Source organism: Gymnodraco acuticeps, unplaced genomic scaffold (assembly GCF_902827175.1).
Source record: "Gymnodraco acuticeps unplaced genomic scaffold, fGymAcu1.1, whole genome shotgun sequence".
Taxonomy (NCBI): Eukaryota; Metazoa; Chordata; class Actinopteri; order Perciformes; family Bathydraconidae; genus Gymnodraco; species Gymnodraco acuticeps.
The window spans coordinates 1,440,916-1,463,549 of record NW_022991513.1 but is presented as its reverse complement, the minus strand read 5'-3'; the positions used below and the strand labels follow the sequence as shown (position 1 = coordinate 1,463,549).

At 41.1% G+C, this 22,634-nt stretch overlaps 2 protein-coding genes across 2 annotated transcripts in view; one reads left to right on the top strand and one right to left on the bottom strand.

Annotated features, from left to right (window-relative positions):
• Positions 1–15,356, top strand: part of phlpp2 (PH domain and leucine rich repeat protein phosphatase 2) — a 45,965-nt gene extending 30,609 nt beyond the window's left edge. The window contains exons 9-19 of the mRNA XM_034196980.1: positions 1,163–1,365; positions 1,503–1,563; positions 3,024–3,119; positions 5,293–5,448; positions 6,909–7,109; positions 7,582–7,744; positions 7,833–7,963; positions 8,107–8,220; positions 8,832–9,026; positions 9,168–9,399; positions 9,919–15,356. Coding sequence (XP_034052871.1) covers positions 1,163–1,365; positions 1,503–1,563; positions 3,024–3,119; positions 5,293–5,448; positions 6,909–7,109; positions 7,582–7,744; positions 7,833–7,963; positions 8,107–8,220; positions 8,832–9,026; positions 9,168–9,399; positions 9,919–11,181 — 2,815 coding nt within the window. The 3' untranslated portion in view covers positions 11,182–15,356. The remainder of the gene's footprint in view (positions 1–1,162; positions 1,366–1,502; positions 1,564–3,023; positions 3,120–5,292; positions 5,449–6,908; positions 7,110–7,581; positions 7,745–7,832; positions 7,964–8,106; positions 8,221–8,831; positions 9,027–9,167; positions 9,400–9,918) is intronic.
• A 1,758-nt stretch (positions 15,357–17,114) lies between these two features.
• marveld3 (MARVEL domain containing 3) lies at positions 17,115–22,317 on the bottom strand. Its single transcript, XM_034196884.1, has 4 exons — positions 22,177–22,317; positions 21,456–21,724; positions 21,208–21,308; positions 17,115–17,955 (listed from the first exon to the last, which is right to left on the bottom strand). The coding sequence occupies exons 2-4, from the start codon at positions 21,716–21,718 to the stop codon at positions 17,345–17,347; spliced, it is 975 nt and encodes a 324-aa protein (XP_034052775.1). The 5' UTR covers positions 21,719–21,724; positions 22,177–22,317; the 3' UTR covers positions 17,115–17,344.
• Positions 22,318–22,634: the final 317 nt, after the last annotated feature.

Below are 22,634 nucleotides of genomic sequence, written 5' to 3'. Positions count from 1 at the left end.
TCTTTACTGCCTTATAAATGTTTTTTATTTCCTCCTCTGGCATTGACAGAAGCACAAATCACAATACACTAGTCTGACCTTTAGCCTTTCCTCCTTTCTTCACCACTACTCTAAGCATTACTTATTTTTTTAATATTAAACATTTATTTTTAGATGCCAGGTTTACTGAGCACAAATGTTTATTTTCTGCACTGCCCTGCTTCACACCTGGGAGCTGCCTAGAACATCAGTCATACAGATGTGTTGCCCTCTCAGCACACAGGAAGAGCTATGAATTGTGTCTTGCTTGAGTAATGAGGGATAACAAAGCTTTACTCATTGATTTTCCGACACGTCGGAGGATCCCACTGTCCCACCCACAGCAAGGCAGCTAATAATTCAACCTTGGAAGTTAAGCTTCCGTTTGGCAATGACAGACTATATTTTTGAGTGCAAGGTACAGCGTCGTGTATGGCAGCACTCGTGAACAAAGAGGAATTGTTTATTAACAGGTTGGATGAGTCAGGGACAGTCTGGATCCCAGCGCAGGGCCTCACCGAAACTTAACTTAGATATTGTTTAACTTTTTGTTGTTAACTTTGTCGACATAGGTAATATGTTAAATATGAGTTGAAAGGTCTGACAAAAAATAAATAAAAGTTATTCCCAAGAGAAACAAAGGCAGTTTATTGTGTTTGTCTTTTAACTAACTCAAAATATGGCATAATGAAACCTGAGGGATTGATGCATTTAAAATCAGTTTTATCTACTGTTTTTAAATTCACATTGGTTGACCTTAAAGATTGCTACAATATACAGTACTATTATTTGTTCCCGCATGTCCCTCACAGTATAAGACTTTAGAAAAGTCCCATAATACCCCTTTACTCTAGTCAAAGGTGAAACTGCAGTGTCATATTCCAGACTTTAGATTTAGAGACATTTAATACTATTATACATTTCTATATTCTACAATAGTGCTGACATTTTCCCAGTGAGGTATGTTGATAATCTTTCACTGTTAACTAAACAAGCAGCTGCTAAAAACCACTCCACCAGTATTCTAACTTCAGCATGTCGACATTTCAGACTTTTTTCATTGTATTGAGAATTGTATTTGATGTTACGCTGCTTCTGTAAGAACAACCACTGATATTTCATCTTTTGTGCTCCCTAAATGCAGGTTGAATGGGCTTCTGTGGGTGAAAAGTGAGAGTCCAGAGGCAGTGAACCAGGTGACCCAGCTGGACTTACGGGACAATCGCTTGGACTCACTAGACCTGAGCTCCGTCTGCAACCTGGAGACTCTGCACTGCGAGCGCAACCAGCTGGGGACGCTCACACTCAGCGGCTCCACTCTGCGCATGCTCCATGCCGGCAGCAACCGTGAGTCAAACTGAGCATCAGCAGCCTCACTGTCTGAGTGTGCAGGCCCTTGTCCCTAGTGATACGCTCATCATATAAACACATATATGAACAGGCCAGATGTTCAGGTGCTAATTGCGGCTTCTATCTGTCCACAGACCTTACGACTGTCAACATCTATCCAGTCCCTAACCAGCTGACACACATGGACCTATCACAGTGAGTTCTGCCTGGGAATAAGAAATGGACCATGGTTTCTGTTTTACAGATATTTGAAGAGACTTTAAAAAAGAATACTCAATTTGATAATCCTGGCACAAGAAAGAAAATATTCTGTAGAATCTCTAGAGTGGAGTTAACTTGGATGGATGCCTTTCAGGCTGAATCAGTATAAAAATTGAAAATGTGAACATCCTATTTCAAATTCCCATTTATATTTTGATAAATGTTCATAACCTGCTGGATTCAGGTCGCCTGTTTCTACACAGTAAACATTGCAGTTTGTCAGGGAATAAATCATATATCTTGTGTTGTTAAACTACATGCGAGTGTAAGACACATCTGCAAAACGTCTTCTAGTCAGGCTCCAGTACTGACTTGAAAATATAGTTAGAGATAATTTGCCTGCTTAGATACCCTAAAGCAGTGGTTCTCAACTGGTCAGGCCTCGGGACCCACTTTTTCCTTTATCAATAAATCGCGACCCGAAATTTTGAACCACTCAAATCTATTCAACAAAAAATCGTGCTGTAATATATAATTAAAGTGAGGTACAGTGCAAATATCCCTTATATCTCTTCACAGAACTAAAGTATGCTTTTAAAAAAGGTATAATGAGATGATGGAATCAAAGATGAACTGTATAACATAAAAAGTCACACATGCTGAAAACCCAAACCCAGCAGGGGGGGTCTGGGGGGATTCTCCCCCAGGAGATTTTTAGAAATACTAACATATAAACTACGCATTCTGGTACACTCTGAGAAGAAAATAAATACATCTATTACTACCCGACATATTAATAATAATTTGTTTGTTTGTTGTTTGTTTTTCACTTTGTTATGACTGCTTGCTGCTCCTCACAGAGAGAAGAGCAAAGAGGAGATAGTCTGTGTGAATTACTTTAAATTGTGGGTAAGGGTAGATAGCCCCCATTGTTCTGTGACCTGTCAATCATCAAACCGGGGGTCATATTTCATTACGTGTTCATTTTTATCTGAAGTTGTACCCATGGATAAAGAATAGTTCTACCGCAAAGTTATTCTCCGTGGGCAACAATCTTGATTCTGATTGGCCAGAAGACTCGAAAAACATCAGCAAAGATGTTTTATTGAGAAGATGATCACTACGTGACAGAAGTTTTCAAGACCGTTTATGGTCTCCGGTACTTCCAGTCCAACGCCGACTGCATGCACAGCGTTAGAAAATCGGGCCTTCAAAATAAAGGTTTGACTTAAAACTTCTGCGACCCACTCGAAGGGGGGTCCGCGACCCACTTTTGGGTCGCGACCCACCAGTTGAGAACCACTGCCCTAAAGGACTTTTATTTTAGCCTTCTATTTACCTCAGTTTCAAAATGTGTACTCATTTGTATTATTTAAAGCAAAATGCCAACTCAGCTCAGTTTGAGTGTTTGTGTGTGTGTCTTTCTATGTGTGACTGTGTGTGTGTTGAGACAGGAACCTTTTGGAGTACCTTCCAGACTGGGTGTGTGACTGCAGAAAGGTTGAGATGCTGGACGTCACGCACAACCTGCTGTCGGATTTGCCTTCTAGGTTAGTGACCTTATTCTGGCACTGACTCCCAACCTTTTCTGCTAAAACATTATCTTTCATTTTGCATAATTTTAATACATTCAGCCTCTAATAATAAACAGATGCTCTTGTTTCCAGAATAAGAAGGCCACTTCTGGCTGCGTTTGCATGATGTCCTTATTTAGCATAATAGAATAGAATTGGGAGGGATGAAACCCTCTTTAACGGTCACACATGCAGAGCACTCAGTGAAATGTGTTCTCTGCTTTTAACCCATCCTAGTACCAGGAGCAGGGGCGGACTGGGACTAAAATTCAGCCCTGGAAACTGACCCAGTCCGGCCACATGAAATATCAAATGTTAGAAATTCGCTGTTTATTATTTAAAGTTTTACGTCCGATTCGCTCCTTTTTTCCTCTCTGTGCACAGCTCCAGTTTGGGCATTGGCCTGTCATCAGATTTCATTTTTAGTTGCTGCTGTAGCAGAAGTTTAGTACAATTATTTTTTGATGAAATTCTCCACCCTCCATAATTGCAATTGCTTCAGTTGCTTACTACTTTTTAAGGGTGGTGATGACAGTTACAGTACGAACTGAAGTTGATGCGATTTGATTGGATTGTGAGGCATGAGTGAGCCTCATCTGATTGGTCAATCCCTCAATTTCTTTTCAACAAGGGAAGCCAATTTTGGCTGGCCTCCTCTCGCAACAGAGAGTGCAATACTGTTTCATCATAACATCTAGAGGGGCGCTGTTTCACTCTTTGTAAAATACTCAATGAGAATGGGGGAGAGACGGGCCGGCAGAATAATTACCGAAACTAAACAAAGTGTTTTTATTTATTTATTAAAATTATAACTACAATCCAAAAAAACAGGGGAAGCCTGGCTTCCCTTGGCCTCCAGGAGAAAACGCCACTGAGTTCAAGGGATAATTCTCACCCACCTCTTGCTCTTGCTCTGCACTTGTATGTGCCAGTTGAGCTGGTTCTTCCACCAGCTCAACTCTCTGTCCCTCATCATGAACGCAGGAGGCTGGCTGCATATCTGAACTCGCGCCCTCATCATTCTCTTCATCATCTTGCACTTGTTCTAAGCTGCTGATGATAGTGCTTGTAGCAGCGCTGCTGCCAAAAAGGTCTGTCAATTTGCGACATTGATATGCTTCACCTGCGAGTGACTTCACCTTTTTCTCTCTTGCCTTCTCGGCCCCACCTTTTTCTTTTTGTTTTCTTTGATTTGTATCCATGTTTTTTCATTCTCCCTGTCTGCCACGGCGTCTAATCCCTTCGCTTCGTGTGGCCGGTCTTTTTTCTTCTTCGTGTGTGATTATTTGACAGATAAGAACCACACAACTGCATTAGCGCCCTCTGTCGGCCGTCAGTGCAATTTAAATGATGACGTTAAACTATTTTTTTTTTTTAAAGGGCCGGCCGGCCGTCAACGGACCTTGACGGCCGGCCGTTCTGTGGTTCTCCAGATTCTACAGATGGCCAGTCCGCCCCTGACCAGGAGTCTAGTACTAGGAGCAGTGGGCAGCTATTGCACAGTGCCCGGAGAGCAATGGGAGTGAGGGGGGAAGGGGGATGTCCGGTGCCTTGCTCAAGGGCACCACGGCAGGGCAGGAGGTGAACTGGGACCTCTCCAAGTAGCAGTCCACACTCCATATTTTAGGTCTGATCAGGGACTTGAACCGGCAACCCTACATCTCCCAGTCCAAGCCCCTACTGACTGAGCCACTGCCGGACATATAGATAGTAATAGATGAACCATACAAAGAATAAGGCAGAAAAAAACTGCTGATATCAGTCTCTTTATGTAAGAGAGTATCTGTGTCTTTTTAGCTGCAACTGTTAAATAGTTATTGCCCATCTTTTGCTGCCAGCCCTCAATACTCATCACTCGCATTTGCATTTGAATGAGACATCAGCAAAGCTTTTGCAAAAGAGATAATATGCCTCCATCCACTGTAGCAGCTTATGACTTCTGTGATGTTTCAGGAGGGAATAAAAAGCCAAGCTGAAAAGGTCATTGATGGATTAGTTAGCATAGAATGGCATTCCTCACAATTCCCCGCAGCAAGCAGTCGAGTCTGCAGCGGAGGGCCATGTTCTTTAGCTTGTTGCCTTTTTTTTGGTCTGTTCTTTTTTTCTCGTCTTAATCTGGCTCTCTAATGTCTCTTCTGGCCTCCAACAGACTGCTCAACAGCTTGAGTTTGAGAAAGCTGCTGGCGGGGAACAATCGTTTGCAGAGAGTGCCTGACCTACTTGACCACATCCCTCTGGAAGCCCTGGACCTCCAGCATAACAAGCTAGCCGAGCTCCCTGAGAGCCTCTTTTCCAAGGCCTTAAAGTGAGTCTGTTAACCCTCTCTTCTCTTTGAACCATTTCATTCTGTCTAGTTATAATATTACTTGTGTCCTCCCATAGCTGTTTCCTCTGCTCAAAAACAGTCTGCTGCAGTGTGTTACCTGTTTTGACGCACTTGACAGTTATTGTGTCGCAGTTCTTAATTTTGTGGATAAGGTATAGATGTTATGTAGGGATTGCGGTCAAGATCAACGGAGCATTAAAAACGTAACTGGAGCTTAATTTGCCTTCCTATTTCCTGTGTGGTAAATCACTTAACACCCATTAGCAGCTCAAATGCCTTAATGTACTTTACTGTCTCTAATGCCGAGACGTGATGGCAGTGAATGCTTCGTGCTTGATGGGTTTTACTGACATGTTGTCTAAGAGCTTACAAGGCAAGGTAGTGACACACATGATGGAAGCAATATACAGTATCTCTATAGAAACTATGTTGATGTCTTTATAAGGAACATCATTCCTATGGGCCAAAAGGCCACTGAGGAACTATGGAGCTGTGAGTTCTCTGCCAGCCTGGGGTGATTTTGTTATAAAGTGTTATTGTAGTATGCAGGAATGTTGTCCTGTATCTGTCCTTGTGACCGCGGAGCTGTATGGGCCGCAGAGATGTCATTGCACTTTAATAATGTGTGACTCGGTTTTAAAACAAGAACGTGAAATGGTTCACTCCCTCGTGCGTCAGAAGGACAGGTTTTATTACAGTAAGTGATCTGCACAGAAGGACTTAACAACATCAATTACATAAGAACCAGCGCAGCTCATATAACTGTCCCTCCTCTTGGTGCAGGTTCAACAGTATGTAAATCAAGGCTCCACTCGCAGTGATACATTAACGGTCCGGCTATAGAATTATCCTCTTCAGTACAATCAGAATAAGAATGGACATTTCAGAGAGCTCAGCCAGTTTTTAAAATGTTTATATGTAAATAGACCCAGACTGCCTTGGGGTCTATTTACATATTGAGACAAAATAGAGGGTTTCCTCCTCTGTTGCTCTCCCCAAGGTTTCTTACATTTCTCCCCATTAATTGTTGGGTTTTCTTTGGGGAGTTTTCCCTTGTGGAGTGCAGTGAGAGGGTCTCATATTCTTTATTATTGTGAAAAGAAAAATAAGTGACACAAATTTGTTCTGACAAGGGATGTTTTGCTCTTTGTAAACACTATGCAATTGGCGAATCATGGAGAGCGAAAGGGGCTCCTATTTTGTTTGTTGATGATTATTTGTATTATTTGGTACAAACTATGTATACTTCCCTGAACCCAGGACATAAATGACATGTCAATACAAAAATGTCTTGGCTCAGACCACTCAAATGTTTAGTTGATCAAGAGCACACAGTATTTGGATGCACTCATCAGCTGTAATAAAATAGGCAGGGTAGATATCTGTATTCATGTTTTCAAACTCGTATATCTGTTGTGTTTATGTGTCTTCCCTCACAGCTTAAAATACTTAAATGTGTCAGCCAATGCCCTGGACAGTATTCCTCCCAGCAGCCCATCAGAGGAGAGCCTCAGCACCCTGCAGGAGCTCTACCTGACGCGGAACAACCTGAACGAAAACTGCGGTGCTCTGCTGGTGGGACACCAGAACCTGCGGGTCCTTCACATCGCCTACAACCAGCTGCTCTCCTTCCCCGCCAGGTGCATTACCAATTTAGATTTGTTTAACCTTTGATCTGCTGATTCCCATTTTTTCAAAACGTTGTTCTTCCTGAGAACTATAATTGACAGCAAACACAAACATTCATAGAGATTTGAAATGCTGTTGTATGATAGCATTCAAACAATAGATGTATAAGTAGAATGTCTCTATAACTGCAACAAATTACACGACCCTCTCTCCCTAAAACAAATCTAAAAACAAAGTGGAATGTTAATTTCCGACTTAAAATGAACTGCAGTTGATTATCTAACATGTTTTTCTTCTTTATAGAAATACATTCAATGTATCCACTGCTTGGACTGCAAGCTTTATGTCTACTTCATTATTGCTAAAGAACTTCCACAACAACCTTCAGTGCATCTCTGCTTTGATGCCAATCAGAATAATCCATATTTTGTATTCAACTTGTTAACTGTGGATTATTTCACTGTGATTTGTGTGTGTCTTTAGTAAGCTGAGCAAGCTGGAGCTGCTGGAGGAGCTAAATCTGAGTGGCAACAAGCTGAAGACCATCCCCTCCACTGTGTCCAGCTGTAAGAGACTGCACACCCTCATCGCACACTCCAACCACATCACTGTCTTCCCAGAGATCCTCAACCTGCCTGAGATCAAGGTCAGACTCCTGTTTTTATTTGCCTGACCAGTTTGTGTATGATTATGATCAGCTTGTGTCAGCTCCTGTGTGTTTTGTACGTGTCTAGCTTGTAGATGTCAGCTGTAATGAGCTGACGGAGATCCAGCTGCCCGACTCGCTGCCTGCCACTCTGCAGGAGCTGGACCTGACAGGAAACAGCAGCCTGATGCTGGAACACAAGACCCTCAACCTGTTCAGGTGAGTCATAAACCCCTGATTAGTCTGAAATGGTTCAATACAAGTATCAGATTCTGGAGCTGTCTGGACTCAAACTGGAGGAATATGACAGCATGCATGTGTGAAATATATATCTCTTTGAGTACATTTCTTCCCCTTCATAGTCACATCACCACCCTGAAATTAGACCAGAAATCCACCACAACAGCAGCAGACTCGCAGAGTACCTCCACTCCATGGAACCACGGCTTCTCTGAAATGAGTGGCCAAAGAAACAAGTGAGTACCGCTTCGTTTTTCTGTGTGTTTGTAAATATAGATAACCAAAATGTCCTCAACTGCTGACAGTATCTATCCAAAGCCTCATTTACAAATAAATTAAATTGCTGCATGAGTAGTTATAATAAAAAAAAAAATTGTATTATCATTCAGTATCTTTTAGTTTAAATAAAGTAGCCAGCTTTACTTGGTGTCCTCGGCTGTAAAGTATTTAATCGTTTTTTTTAATCTGATTTTGTAGCATTAGATATAATGTTGTAATATCTGTGTGTATGCACATGACTCACTAGTAAACGGGTGTCTCCCAGTGAGTCATAATCTGAATCGTTGTCTCACACCTAGCACTGACATCAGGGCAGAGTAGCTGGTTCAGCAGAGCCTGAGTTCAGTTCATTTACCTAACTCTGTAAAATGCATCAGTGTGTAGAGTCAGGTGTGCCTGGCTCCGGGCTCACGGCCACCACAGGGGCCCCCACAGCAGTGTCTCTTATCGGCTGTCACCCCTTGACACAGAGCTGCGGTGTGGCATGCTGAAGTATGTATGAGGCTTCCCTCTGTATGGGAGGTGCTGAGTCATCTGTTTGTTGACGTGGATCTTCTGTGTGGGGCAGGCTGTGTGTGTCTGTGCTGGCTGTAGACCGCTTTGGAGACGGTGTGGAAGCGTGCTACGGCATCTTTGACGGAGACCGCAATGAGGAAGTGCCTCGGCTGCTGCAGTGCACCATGGGAGATGTGCTGTGCGAGGAACTGCAGCACTCAATTATAGACAATGTGTATATGTGCAACACTTTCATCACCTCACACAGGTAAAACAGATTATTTAATGTCATTATTCTCTATTAATGTAAATTAACAGATAGAGAGAGAGATATTTGCACTACTACTGATTTGTTTGTAGTCTTCAACAGAGTTTTATCAACAGCTTTGTTTGTTTTTGTATTGGACAGGAAACTAGGAATGGCTGGCCAGAAACTGGGTGCCTCTGCGTTGCTGTGTTACATTCACCACGAGCCTTCAGATCCAGGGGGCCACTTCAGCCTCACCGTGGCCAATGTGGGCTCCTGCCAGGCCGTGCTGTGCCGGGACGGCCGGCCTGTTCCTCTCTCTAAGGTTTACAGTCTGGAGAACTGCACGGAGGAGATGGAGAGAGTCAAACTCAGTAAAGCCATTATAACCGAGGTAACGCACAGATTCTAAGTATGTTGGTTTCTGCTTTCAAGCTAAAGCCATAATGTAGAACGTATTATCTAGTGTTAACGTGCATCAGGCATGGCACTTTATGGAAATTGTATGTAAGAGTTATAGTGGCCAAAATTATCGCGATTCACACCATCATCCCAATAATCATCAAATTTTGCTTAAAACGTTTGAAATCTCACTAAAACATACTTGACCATAGTATGTATATATATTATAAAACAGGATAAATGAATAAAATAATTCGGAACATTTATTCATTCTCTTTTTTCTTACCTTATTATTTTTGTTTATTTTAATCATGCTCTATTTTTAACTTATACCATTTAAGCGAGCTAGACAGCCTTTTAAGTAACTGCAAGGACATTCATGTGAGTAATTGTAATTCATTCCATAGATCTTTAATAAAAACCTTTATCGTCTCATCCCCCATATTCAGAGTTTTATATTTCTGGAAGCTATACACTCAAATCCAACTCTAACGGCCCTTCTGTCTTATAGGATAACAAAGTGAGTGGAGTGACATGCTGCTCTCGGCTGCTGGGCTGCTCTTACCTGTCTCCCTGGGTGGTCCCAAAGCCCTGGGTGCACACTGAGCCTCTCTGTTCCCGGGATGAGTTCTTGATCCTGGGGAATCGAGCGCTGTTTGAGCGAGTGTCCTACCAGGAGGCTGTGTGCACGGTACAGGCTGTGCGGGATCCTCGCGCTGCTGCCAAGAAGCTGTGCTCACTCGCTCAGAGCTATGGCTGCAAAGACAACATCGGGGCTGCAGTAATATCCCTGCACATCAGTCAGGACAACTGCACCTGTGAGCCACCCGTTTTGACTGCTGAAGCACGGGGCCCCCCTCCCGCCTCTGTGCCTGTGACCGTGACCCCAGGTCCCACTGACCCAGCCACTATTTCCTCCAGCAGCGGTCTGATTTCAGAGTTCAACAGTGAGACATCAGCCTCAGAGGTGGGCAGCGAGGCGGGGTCCACAGCTTCAGACGAGCACCCGCCCCCTGGCCCTGCACCCCGCCCAGAGAGACGCTGCAGCCTGCACCCTGCCACCACCCTGTGTGGGATCATGGTGCCAGGCTCCGTCGGGGCGGGGGCCCACCTGTTCCAGAGGCAACCCTCCTGTGCCACGTTCTCTAGCAACCACTCCGACAACGGCTTGGACAGCGATGACGAAGCTCCGCTGGAGGGTGTCATCTCTAATGGCAGCAAGCTGGAGGTGGAGGTAGACATTCACTGCTGTGCTTTCCAACTACGCTCCAAAGACTTCGACCTTGAAAAGCAGAGCTCTGACTATCCTAACGGTAAAACGCGCAGACAGAACAGCGTCGTGGTTTCTGCTACAAACGGCTGCCTGCTGGCAGTGTGTGGGAGAGAGATCGCAGACCTCAAAAAGTCTCCTTCTACCTCCAGCCTGTTTGGGAAGAAGCTGTCCAATGGCTCTGTGGTGGCCCCTGAGGACAGTCATAATCTCATTGAGGTGGCCCTTGAGGCTCCGAAGAAGAAATCTGGCTACTTCACTGCGCCGGCACAGCAGGACCCCGAGGATCAGCTCATCGTGCCTCCCAGTCTGGAGCAGGAAGTCAGAGAGCAGCTGAGAGGCCAGAGCCCCCTGGTCTCAGCCTCCCCCTTACCCTCCATACCTCCTTCCTTAAAAGACCCCGTGTGGGATCATCCACACCCCCCTGCATTTGCCTCCAACCTGGTCCCAGGTCCAGGCCCAGTCTCCATCCTACAGCAGGAAGTCTACGATACCGCCCTCTAGAGGGGGGGGGGGGGGGACAGCACAGCGCCATGTGGCTGGGGTAATGTGATAGTGCCATTCCAGTGAAGAAGAGGAGATCTTTCTCATACGTGGGAGACATTCCAATTCAAGTTGCCATTCAGATCTTTTGTGAGGACAAAACTGTGGGGTCAAGTGCTCAGTCTGAGTCAAGAAATAGGGATGACCAAAATCCAAGTTCATAACATGACGTTGTGAAGAGGATGGCTGGCTATCATCGACCAAAAGACTTAAGATGGAAAACCTCATGTTCAAATATGTCAGCAACATTTCCCTTTACTCGGAAAGCAAGCAATCTAGAGAGTGTGTATGGGAGATTGTGTTCAGTGAGGTCAAATCTCCTCTCCATGGGCTTGTGGTCTCTCATGTCCTGGAGAGAAGCCCTGAGACTGAAACTTGAAAAAAGTGCCTACTGCAGAATACACACCTCCAGGCTGTGTTTGGGGATGTTTGCTACTTTTTGGAGGAGGGACAGAGTCTCCAAGAGACCAGCATGGCACCGCGTCTGCTCTCCTCCTCTTCCTGTGGCTTACAGAGGAAACCAGACCCTATAAATGCTTATAAGGCACATAAGTCTAGAAGATGTGAAGACAAAATATCTGCATTTACATTGCCAGAAGCGCTATGGTTGGGATTTATTTTGAACATTCCCACACGATATACATGTAATAGTTTCAAATAGGATGAATCAATTCTATAGAGTACAGCAAACCCTTACAACAGTATCATCTGTGACAGTGCATGATCAAATGCTCTCCTTAAAAAACGACACGGACAAATACAAGTTTCATTTCAATTGAGTCAGATGATGATAGTCACTGGATAGTCGAAAATCTCATGAAGTGATTGAGAGAATCAGTCTTTTTATCCCCAATTAAATATGGGTAATCAGTGGTTCTAAGATTGTATGTTTTAGTGTATCCAAACTTTGGAGGCTGCTACCCTTTTTAAATGTGTAAACATCCATCCCCGCAGGTTCAGTTATTGACATGTTCTACATCTCAGCAAATGTTTTTTCAGCGTTGCTCTCTAATACACTGCCAACACATCCAAATGACCTTCAGGATGTGTTATTTTAGCACATTGTAAACACAACCGAATCCCTATCTTCTTTTAGTCTGTACAATCCGCTCTGCGTACACATGATGTCACAAAGTCTCAACCACAGCCCTACAATTACGTGCAGAGATATGGGACATAGAAACATGTTGTATGTGCTGCAGTCAGATATAGTTATCTTTTCCACATATTGCTACATGCCATATTCTGATCTGCTTCTGGAGAGTTCAGATGACACAGTTTATATAAAAATGATTATCAGTGCAGCAGCAGTATAAGATAACTGGTCCAGTCCCTTACTATAAGTCTGTAATGCATTTTCCCCCATTCAATCACATAGTGCTTCAGCAGCAGGCTTCATGATATTTGTAGAAGCAGCCCTACTTAATTCAGCTGAAAGTAAAAAAACGACATTCCTATTATTATTTGAGTTATCAAGTATATATTACGGAGCCCTGGAAACCTCAGTTTGTCCCTGAACCTTCCCACCTTGTGCCAAAAGAGAAAGTAGTTGTGGTGATGAGAAGGCCAAAGTTGGGTGACTGCTCATGTCGAGAATTTCTAAACTATAAGTGTATAAATATATAAGTTTATGTTTTGGTTGCCAGTCCGAATCTGTAGTGGTGCAGATCTGGCATTCCACAGCCATAGCTGGACCTTCCTGTGTTCCTTTCAGCCTTAAAGTAAACACTGTGTGTTTTTGAGAGGAGAAGCCCTTTGTTTCATCCCACTCATGTTCTGTTTGTGACTGGGGTCTTCAGCTGTTGTTTTTTAAAGCAGCCCCTCTCTCCTTTCTTTGCTCTACAGGAATAAGTCAGTGATGAAGCCTTAATTGATCTGTGAGTTTGAAACTTTTCTTGAAATTTGCCAGTTTTTGTCTCACATGGTTTAAAGCACTTTGTACAGAAAATAGTGATCTTCAGCGTTATGTATATTTGAGTTTAATATATATATATATATGTATATATATATATATATATATATATATATATATATATATATATATATATATATATGAGATATTGTTCAACATAGTGTGCTGGGATTATTGTGGCTTCCCTCAGTCCAACATATCACCTCTTGTCTAAGAATACACAGCCAACAGAAATGATGATAGCGTAAAGTGACAAAATGACATTTCATTTACAACACTCACACTTTGGTGCGTTTCAATATCATAAGCATTTCTTATTTTATTATTAATTGTTTTGCTTTCCATTTCATTTAAATGTCAAAGATTGATATTTATATATTCAACAACATGACTACAAACTGTGCTGTGTGATCCTACTTATCTTAAAGTATATGCCAACATTACTCATACTGAAACATTAATTATTGGGCCCCTCTCCCGGCAGTAAATGAGCAAAAAAGCAGATATTGTTTATTATATATTCGATATTGATATTTGGATGACTAATTAATTCCTTAACCTCTAGCATACATGACATTTTTGTATTCAAAACTCGTCCATTATAATAACATGAAACAATGAAAACATTAGTCTAAAATAATAAGTACGGTAACCACAGCAAATAGCTGGTGTTATTATTACCATGCTTATTTATTGTAATTAAGAAAGGGAAAACATATTTTATGATGGGACTAATACTTTATTTTCAGTCACTTCATCGGTCTCCGGTCTGATGGCAGTGAAACACAGACAGACGCTGCAGGGGAACCTGCCACAGGAGGAACTATAAAAGATATAAAACAGATTAGGATTGTGAATAATATTGGTCCGCATCTAAAACCAGTTGGTAGACTAAACTTAAGATAGTTTGATGAGGAGAGATTTAACTTTAATAAGGTTTAAAACAAAATTGTGGGAAGTTGCTCCTACAAATATGCAAAGTGTCAACTGTAAATATATATATATATATATATATATATATATATATATAAATGCTTCATTTTCATTTCCTAAATCTACAAGATCATATTTCTTAATATGTCTAAAAATGAATAATGACTGATGTATGTGATGAGTGTCATTTGGGATTGTGTGTGTAGGTTGCGTTGATCTTTTCTTATATTTTGAGTCTGTCCCTCCTTTGGCTCTGTGCAGTGTTGTTCTATTACTTTGGACTGCATTGCACTGATCTCCATTTTCACCTTGGAGAGGTTTTTGTAGTCCAGTTTTTGGGTCCAGTAGTGAAATAATCCCCTTTGTGCGCCAAAATAAAGGGTATGTGTGTTTCAGTAGGCTACAGTGTCTGTGTTATTCTTATTTCTGAACTGTAAAGGATTATTTCTTCACTGCACAACTTATCAAGCTCCCTGTGTGTTGCGAAATGTCTGTGTCTGTTTGTAAAATGAAGCTCAAGTGCACATGTTCAGTAAGTGTATGCATGCCTGTGTGAATAACGGATTGACTGTAATTCTGTTTGGGTGAATGAAACTGAACCAAAATGCTCCAGTTGTTAACCATGTGACCAAAGTAGCCATTGTTTAATCTCACAGTTCCTTTCTGTGCATTATTTTCTAGAAATGCTTGAATATTTTTTTCTCAATGCCAAGAAGCTGATGTTTATTTTTGTACTTCCTTGTTTCATGCAAATGTAAGTTCCCTCTCCGTTATTGGGATTATACAGAAAACTATCACTCTTTATGGTACTTTATTTAGAGGTACTAATTAAATTCTGATTAAATATTAAAAAGCATTCCCTAAATAGGAATCACATACAGTACCTACATACAAAAGGTGATTTCATTGTAAACAGCGGAGCATATCTAATATTTTGAGGATTTTATTTTAGCATGCAGATCATTGCTAAAATTAAGTTTTATGTTGGGATATAGGAAATAGGAAATATGTATTATTTAGGAACAGGACTAACAATGAGCACTTTAGCTGTGTATCAGACAGAGCTGTACTCCCCCTGAACTTTGAGACTGGAAGATGTTCCTCATTTTTATTTCAAATGCTGCTATCATTAGTTTTGAGCAAATAAGCGTTTTTTTTTTAATTAACTTTAAGCCAAGTAGCAATAAAAACTTTTTACTGTGAACTTTTCTGTCTAGTGTCGGTTTGCTCACATTTTGTCATGATTTCATGCCAATAAATATCGAAATGACCGTTTTTGGTCAGCATCAGATAATGTCTACAGTTTCATTTTGTCCGAATGTTACAGAAGGGCATTGATATATTAATCTTGATAAGTATGAACCAATTAAATTAACTTAGGGTTAATGCACTGAGGGAGTACTTATCAGGGAAATGAATCAGAAAGAGAGAGAGCAGATTCTTGTGTTGAAGTCTAAACTACAGTTGCAAGAAAAAGTATGTGAACCCTTTGGATTCTCCACACATAGCGTTGGGTGTTCCTTCCAAACAACTCAACTTTGGTTTCATCTGTCCACAGAATATTTTGCCAGTAGTGCTGTGGAACATCCAGGTGCTCTTTTGCAAACTTCAAACGTGCAGCAATGTTTTTTCTGGACAGCAGTGGCTTCCTCCGTGGTGTCCTCCCATCAACTCCATTCTTGTTCCGTGTTTTACGTATCGTAGATTCGTCAACAGAGATGTTAGCATGTGCCAGAGATTTCTTTAAGTCTCTAGCTGACACTCTAGGATTCTTCTTCACCTCATTGAGCATTCTGCGCTGTGCTCTTGCAGTCATCTTTACAGGACGGCCACTCCTAGGGAGAGTAGCAACAGTGCTGAACCTTCTCCATTTATAGACAATTTGTCTTACCGTGGACTGATGAACATCAAGGCTTTTAGAGATACTTTTGTAACCCTTTCCAGCTTTATGCAAGTCAACAATTCTTAATCGTAGGTCTTCTGAGAGCTCTTTTGTGCGAGGCATGGTTCACATCTGGCAATGCTTCTTAAGAATAGCTAATTCAAAACTGGTGTGTATTTTTTATAGGGCAGGGCAGCTTTAACCAACACCTCCAATCTCGTCTCATTGATTGGACTCCAGGTTGGCTGACTCCTGACTCCAATTAGCTCTTGAAGAAGTCTTTAGCCTTCACCCTGCACTGTGAATGTTTACATGTTGTGTTCAATAAAAACATGAAAACATATAATTGTTTGTGTGGTATTAGTTTAAGCAGACTGTGTTTGTCTATTGTTGTGACTTAGATGAAGATCAGAACACATTTTATGACCAACTTATGCAGAAATCCAGGTAATTCCAAAGGGTTCACATACTTTTTCTTGCAACTGTACATTCCCAAACACTTTAGATCTGCCATCTCTTGGTGGAGCTCAGAATGACACCTGGTACTTTCAAATAATGGTTGATACATTACAAGGAAAGACAATCTAACCTGAGCAACAAGTCCTAGTATCAATTGTTTTTCTTGTTGGCAGGGTCTTTGGGGAGGAACAAATTCAGACACTTTGCATCTTCAAAGTAGAGTCCATAGAGGACCAATTAGATCACTTATTCATATAAAATTATGTGAATATATTTGGACTATAGTCAAATGTTCAAAGCAGAGAAAGCTTTGCAGCACTGGATATTTTCCTTTCAAGAGACATTTGGTGAAGGCCTTTGGTTTTGTAAAATAGTCAATTCAGACTATAACAGGCTTTTGATCACGCTCCAGTATTTATTATCAACAGACTTGGCTTCACTTTGACAGTGCAGATATCTGAGGGGTGCACATCATTTCGATCTGGAAGACAATTTTAACAATAACATACTATGTAGGTGTGTGAAATGGACTGTTCCTGGGTAACATATTAGATAATTACTCTTAAAGTAACTGGCAACACCTGATATTCCTTGTTGTAAGTTGATGTCTGTCTGCTCCATAACTGAACCTGACTGAGGCGTATCTCTTCTTTTGCCCTTTAATTTGCAGATATGCAGAAAATGAATGAGAAATGAGTAATACAAATGCACAGTTTGAATGGTTTATTATAGAAAATGTAACATAAACAATACACATGTAAACTGGAAATTGCTAGGATTAAGAAAGTATTCTACAAAATCAAATAAATACTCCTGTAAGATATAAAAAGTGGATAAAAAAGCTGACTCACACATTAACACCTAATATGACAAAGCTCTTGTCACAGGGATTTTCTAATCAATCCCACTTTTGTTCAAATACGGCAAGAAGAATAGTTTTATAGATTATTGTCCTCATTTGTCCTCTGCTTCTTCAGCTCCCTCACTGCCCTGAACGCCTTGACAGCTAACACTGCACCGAAGATGAAAACAAACACCCCGAACACAGCAAAGAGACCTCCTGCAATATCTGCACCGTGGAACTGGCACTCGAATCCCTTGTGGCCTTTGCTCTTGTACATCTGCTCTCTCTCCGTGCAGATGGGGTCGTTGTAGGTCTGCTGCAGCTTAATAAAGTAGAAGGCCAGCGCGGGGATGTAGCCCAGGCCGATCAGGACGTTCAGCAGAGCCTCGCCCAGTAGCACAGGGGGGAAGCGGTAACTGATCCTGAAAATCCCCAGGCTGAGCATGACACAGGCGTAGAACATTATAACCCCCCCGCAGGCCATGGTGAAGACATACGGAGGTTTCTTCAGCTGATGGAAGAGCACGTCCAGCTCCTTCACTCGGTCTGCATCGGCTCCAGTGAACGCGTTGGCTCCACCAAAGTGATAATAGTAGATTCCTCCCAGGCTGGCCAGGTCCCTGTAGCCCCCGTTGTTGCTGTACGGCACCCCCGCACAGATGACGAGAAGCAGATTCACAAACACCTCCATGAGCTGGCAGATACCTGGGAGCAACACAATATATATGTATGTCTTTATTAGGATCCCCATTAGCACTAGCATGAGCATATTCTTCCTGGGGTCCTCACACACACAAAACATACATAAACATACATACAACAAAATTAAAACAGTTCATAATTTCATACAATTTACAGTGCTGTATGAATTGAAAACTAAAATGGTCATCCAATTATCGCCATCCTAAGGCCAAACAAAAGTAAATACAAATAAGTGTACATAATAATATATGCAGGGCTGCACATAACTGGTGCGCAGGTGCGCATGCGCACCTCCGCCAAAAAAAGAGCACCGGGTCATTTGAAACAAAGCGCATTTGCGTACCAACATTGAGAGGGAGAGAGAGAAGAGAAAAGAGAAAATAGAGGAGAGAGGAGAGATGAGAGAGAGAGAAGAGAGAGAGAGAGAGAAAGATATTTGCGAGTTGTATGAACCATGATATGAACTCAGGCCGGCCCGTAGCGCTGGCTAGATGTTCGCCTAGGGCGCCAGATCTGGGGAGGTGCTGCGCTGGCAGTTCTGGGAGGGAAAAAAACATTTTGACCGTTGGGGCTCATCCTAATTTTCGGCCTTGATGTAACAATATTCACAATTAAGTAAATGTAACACCCTTTTCACCCCGGTTCCACCTTTCATTCGCCCTGTACGATGGGCGCTGTAAGTGATGAAAATGGGGGATGTTGGCTTATCTGGCGCCCGCAGCTCACAGACAAAATGCAAGTGAGCGAGGGAGGGTGGTACCAGCGCTGTTGTTATTATAATCTGGTGCCGTGCTAGCTGCTCTAACGGAGATAAGAAGAAGATGTTTCTACAATAATGTGGAGGGAGAGTCCTCTCCAGTCAGACTGAGAGGCTGATAAGTTAACTACAGCTCAGTGAGGTAAAGGACTCTTAGTCTAAATTCAAACGGTTTGGTCACAATTTATGTAAACACATATTTCCAAGGCACTCCTTTGTAATTATTGGGATAAACAGGTTTTAAATCATTCCAATGTATACTATAGGACAGTAACCAAAAATATCCTTTAAAACTGGAGAGATAAAAAAAAAATGCATAAATAAATTAATGTTAAGGTAAAATAAGATATGAATGAACAACACAAATAAAATAAGTTACATTAATTTGTTATTGGCTATGGTAGGTTATTGGTTATGTTCACATACTTATTTGATTACATCCACTTTTCTAAGATGACAACAGAGACTTTCGACCCAAACCCAGCTGTTGACTTGTGGATGCAAGCATCTAATAGCAGACTCAACCAGAGAGAAAGAAGTAGGCCTACATCATCAGCTACCATGTCTGACAGAGAGGAAGACAGTGAGGAGAACAGTCAGGAGAACAGTGATGACAGCTTGTAGGATTACTGGTCGTGCTAATGTTGTCTTGTGTTCACCTCTGCATGTGTGTTCTGTGTTCACCTCTGTGTGTTCTGTGCCTAGTGTCTGGCAAATAAAGTCAAGACCCCCTCAAAAGTTACGGTTTATTTCATTTTAAGGATGAGCACCAAGCAACATCTCCAGGTGCTCCTTTGAGAACCAGGGCAAAACAGTTATGTGCACCCCTGAATATATGCATACATAGCCACAGGCACAGTTCAAATTTACTTTATAATACTTAAATAATTATTTTGCAACCTTTTGAAATGTACTTGAGAATGTTCCTGAATGATATGGACGGGTAAAGAGTTCCAGCTGACCATGGCTCTGTACATGACTGTTTTCTGTCCCATATTTGATTTAGATTTGGGTAATACAAACCTTCCTTCTATTGTATGTCGTGTTTGATAGTTATGTTGAGCATACTGCGCTATAAACCTTTGTGATAATATATGTGGTGAGAATTTAACAAAATATAAGTTGACCTCTGTCTGACATTTAACAATTTCAGTGTCTCCAGCATTTCAGTTACTCTGGTTCTGTGGGAGCACTGCAGTGCACATCGTGCTGCCTTATTTTGTGCTTGTAGTTTGTTTAAATCTTTTTCTGCAGCACTAGAATATAACCAAACAATAATCAAGCTGTGACAGAACCAAAGCATCCAGAACTTGTCTACTGACATCTTTTGGCAAATATTTGTACAAGTGACACACCCCTCTCTATTTTACATACAACATTATCAATTTGTTTAGACCAAGATAATTTATGATCCAGGGTTATATTGGGTCTCCTTGACCTGTTCAATTTTAAATGTAGTTGCAATTTTGGTTCACCTTTTAATTGATGATTTGATCCTATTAATAAAGATTTAGTTTTTCGAGCATTAACTTATTATTTATGACCCACTCTGATATCAGTAGTAGATATTTATTCATAACATTTGTGAACTCTCTTATAGTCGATGCTGCATAATATATTGTTGAGTCATCTATACATTACAATTTTGGCTTTTTCTAACACTAATGGTAGGTCATTTGTAAAAATAGAAAATAAAAGTGGTCCCAAACAACTACCCTTAGGTACTCCACAAGTGAGTGTCTTCATCAAAATACTGACATTAATGTACAACAACATGAGAAGACTAGAGCTGAAAATAAAATTAAACTAAAATGTCAATATTTGCTGGTATTGTCAACTGTCAATTACCACATTGATATTGATTTTTTTTTTTTAAAGGAAATCATTTTATAGTCAAATGTATTCACTATAAGTGGATGATTATTATAAATATTATTTAAAATATAATCCCCTTTTCTTTATTTATCATGCAGATTACCATCTAAATTATATGGACATGTATAACATTAATATAAAGCCAAAAATTGACAGCTTTTGCTATTTAACCAGTTTTATTGACTGTTTTAAAATAGAGCACAGGTGTTTCAACAGCTTTTCCAATTACTGTAAAATAAATGACTACGCTTATAATTCAAATACACTTCAATACAGTACAGAACCTATTCCATATAAAATATGGCAAATTGTAGTTTAGATTATAATAAGGCTGTAGCCTAAAACAGTAATGTGCTGTATTTGTAAACAACTACTAAGCACACAGCTTGGCAGTGGTTTCAGTGCATTTCTACATTTTTAACAGGCCTGAAAATAAAGTGTAGGATATCAATGCCAAACTCTAAAGACAAACATATTCATAAAATACGGGTTATGGTAGTTAAGTCGTTTTTTTAGTAAGAAATCCATACTTGCCATGTATTAAAGGCCCAGTTGTAACACTATGAGCAGACTACTTGTAAGTGATTTAAACAGTGTTTGTTTAGAAATGATCCCATACTTGCCTCTGCTGGTTAACATGTATTTGAGATTGTAAAGAGCATGTTTTTGTTGTGGCTCATAATACTCCTCCCCTTCAGATTGGTATACTGGAGTCTCTCTGGACCTAAAAGGACAAACACATTACATGTATTATATCTCTACATGTCACTTTTACAGAAAAATGTAAATAAAAAACCCCTCTGCCACAGATGGCGGAAAGTGTGTGTGAAAGACATGACAGTAAGTGTATTGAAAGTATTCGGACCCTTACAGTCTTGAGGGTCCTTCATGGCTGTGGTCTCTGTAAACAGGTGGCTCATTGTGAGAGGCAGTTGTCACGTCCCTCTGTCGGTTTTGTTTTGGCCTCCTGTCACCGGCAGAGCTTTTCTCCTCTCTGTCTCTCGGCTTTTGGTTGCATCCTCTGTCTTCATAAGACGCATGGTCTCCATTGTGAGAGTAGTCCCTGTCCCTGTCCCTACTCTTGTACTCATCATACTCCTCACTCCTCTGGTGGTGTCTCCCCCTCTCCGGCATCTTCCTCTGCATAGACAAGAGGACTATTATGGACATGAATCCTTTTACACACACACTCATAAACAAAGTGGATAGTTGGCTTGTATCTCTGTAACTGCCACTGTGGACAGTAAAGCAGCATGAAGGATTATTTAATAAAGATTCAATTGAAGGACCAGAGACAGAAACCGGTTTCTTCATAAAGTAAAATGGCTAGCAGGCAAAAGGTAATAGTGATTTGGGAGCCAGTTCAGGAAGACAGTTGAATGTTATCATAGGCCTACTCAATAGAAACACACTAAATCATACTTTCACGTGATTAGCATACGTTTTTTATTTCAACAAGGTAGCTTATTCTGTAAAAAGGGCGACATATCAGCGCAGGTCTTACTTAGTTCATTCGTGTTTCGAGCCCATTATGTAGTTTAAGAACGTTTCTGGGCTCATGAATAATAAAAAGCCACATTATTATTTCCTACCTTTGGATTCCGTGCACAATGTGATCTTGTTTTCTGTTATGCGGAGAAAAACTCAGCCCACCTGTCTTAACTTCCTGTGTGAGTTGTTCTCCTCCTCCCCCTCACCTGTTCTGTGCCACGCCCATTAGTTTGGAGCTCGTTATGGGTTTAAAAAAACAATTGTATTTCAAATGTTACGTTTTAGACTTCTGTTCCCAATGTATAGTATTTTCCAGTGTGTTGGAATTATGTAGACCCATATGTATTATTGTTCTGTACTGTAATATAATGTATTTACTTTATATATTGTTTATTAACAGACCACTACATTCAATACATTTGTCAGTTTGAACAAAGTATTATATGACCCAATTATTTTCAAAAGAGTAATAAAAAAAACGGAAAGTGTATTTGTTTTAAAAGGGGTTTAAATTATGTTTACAGTACTTCCCAAAAAATTGCGATTCATGCCCCAACCC

Coding starts and splice junctions, on each gene's coding strand:
- marveld3 (XM_034196884.1), bottom strand. CDS start 21,718: ATGCCGGAGAGGGGGAGACACCACCAGAGGAGTGAGGAGTATGATGAG. Junction 21,309..21,455: donor CATGAAGGACCCTCAAGACT/GTAAGGGTCCGA, acceptor TTGTCCTTTTAG/GTCCAGAGAGACTCCAGTAT. Junction 17,956..21,207: donor ATACATGTTAACCAGCAGAG/GCAAGTATGGGA, acceptor TGTTGCTCCCAG/GTATCTGCCAGCTCATGGAG.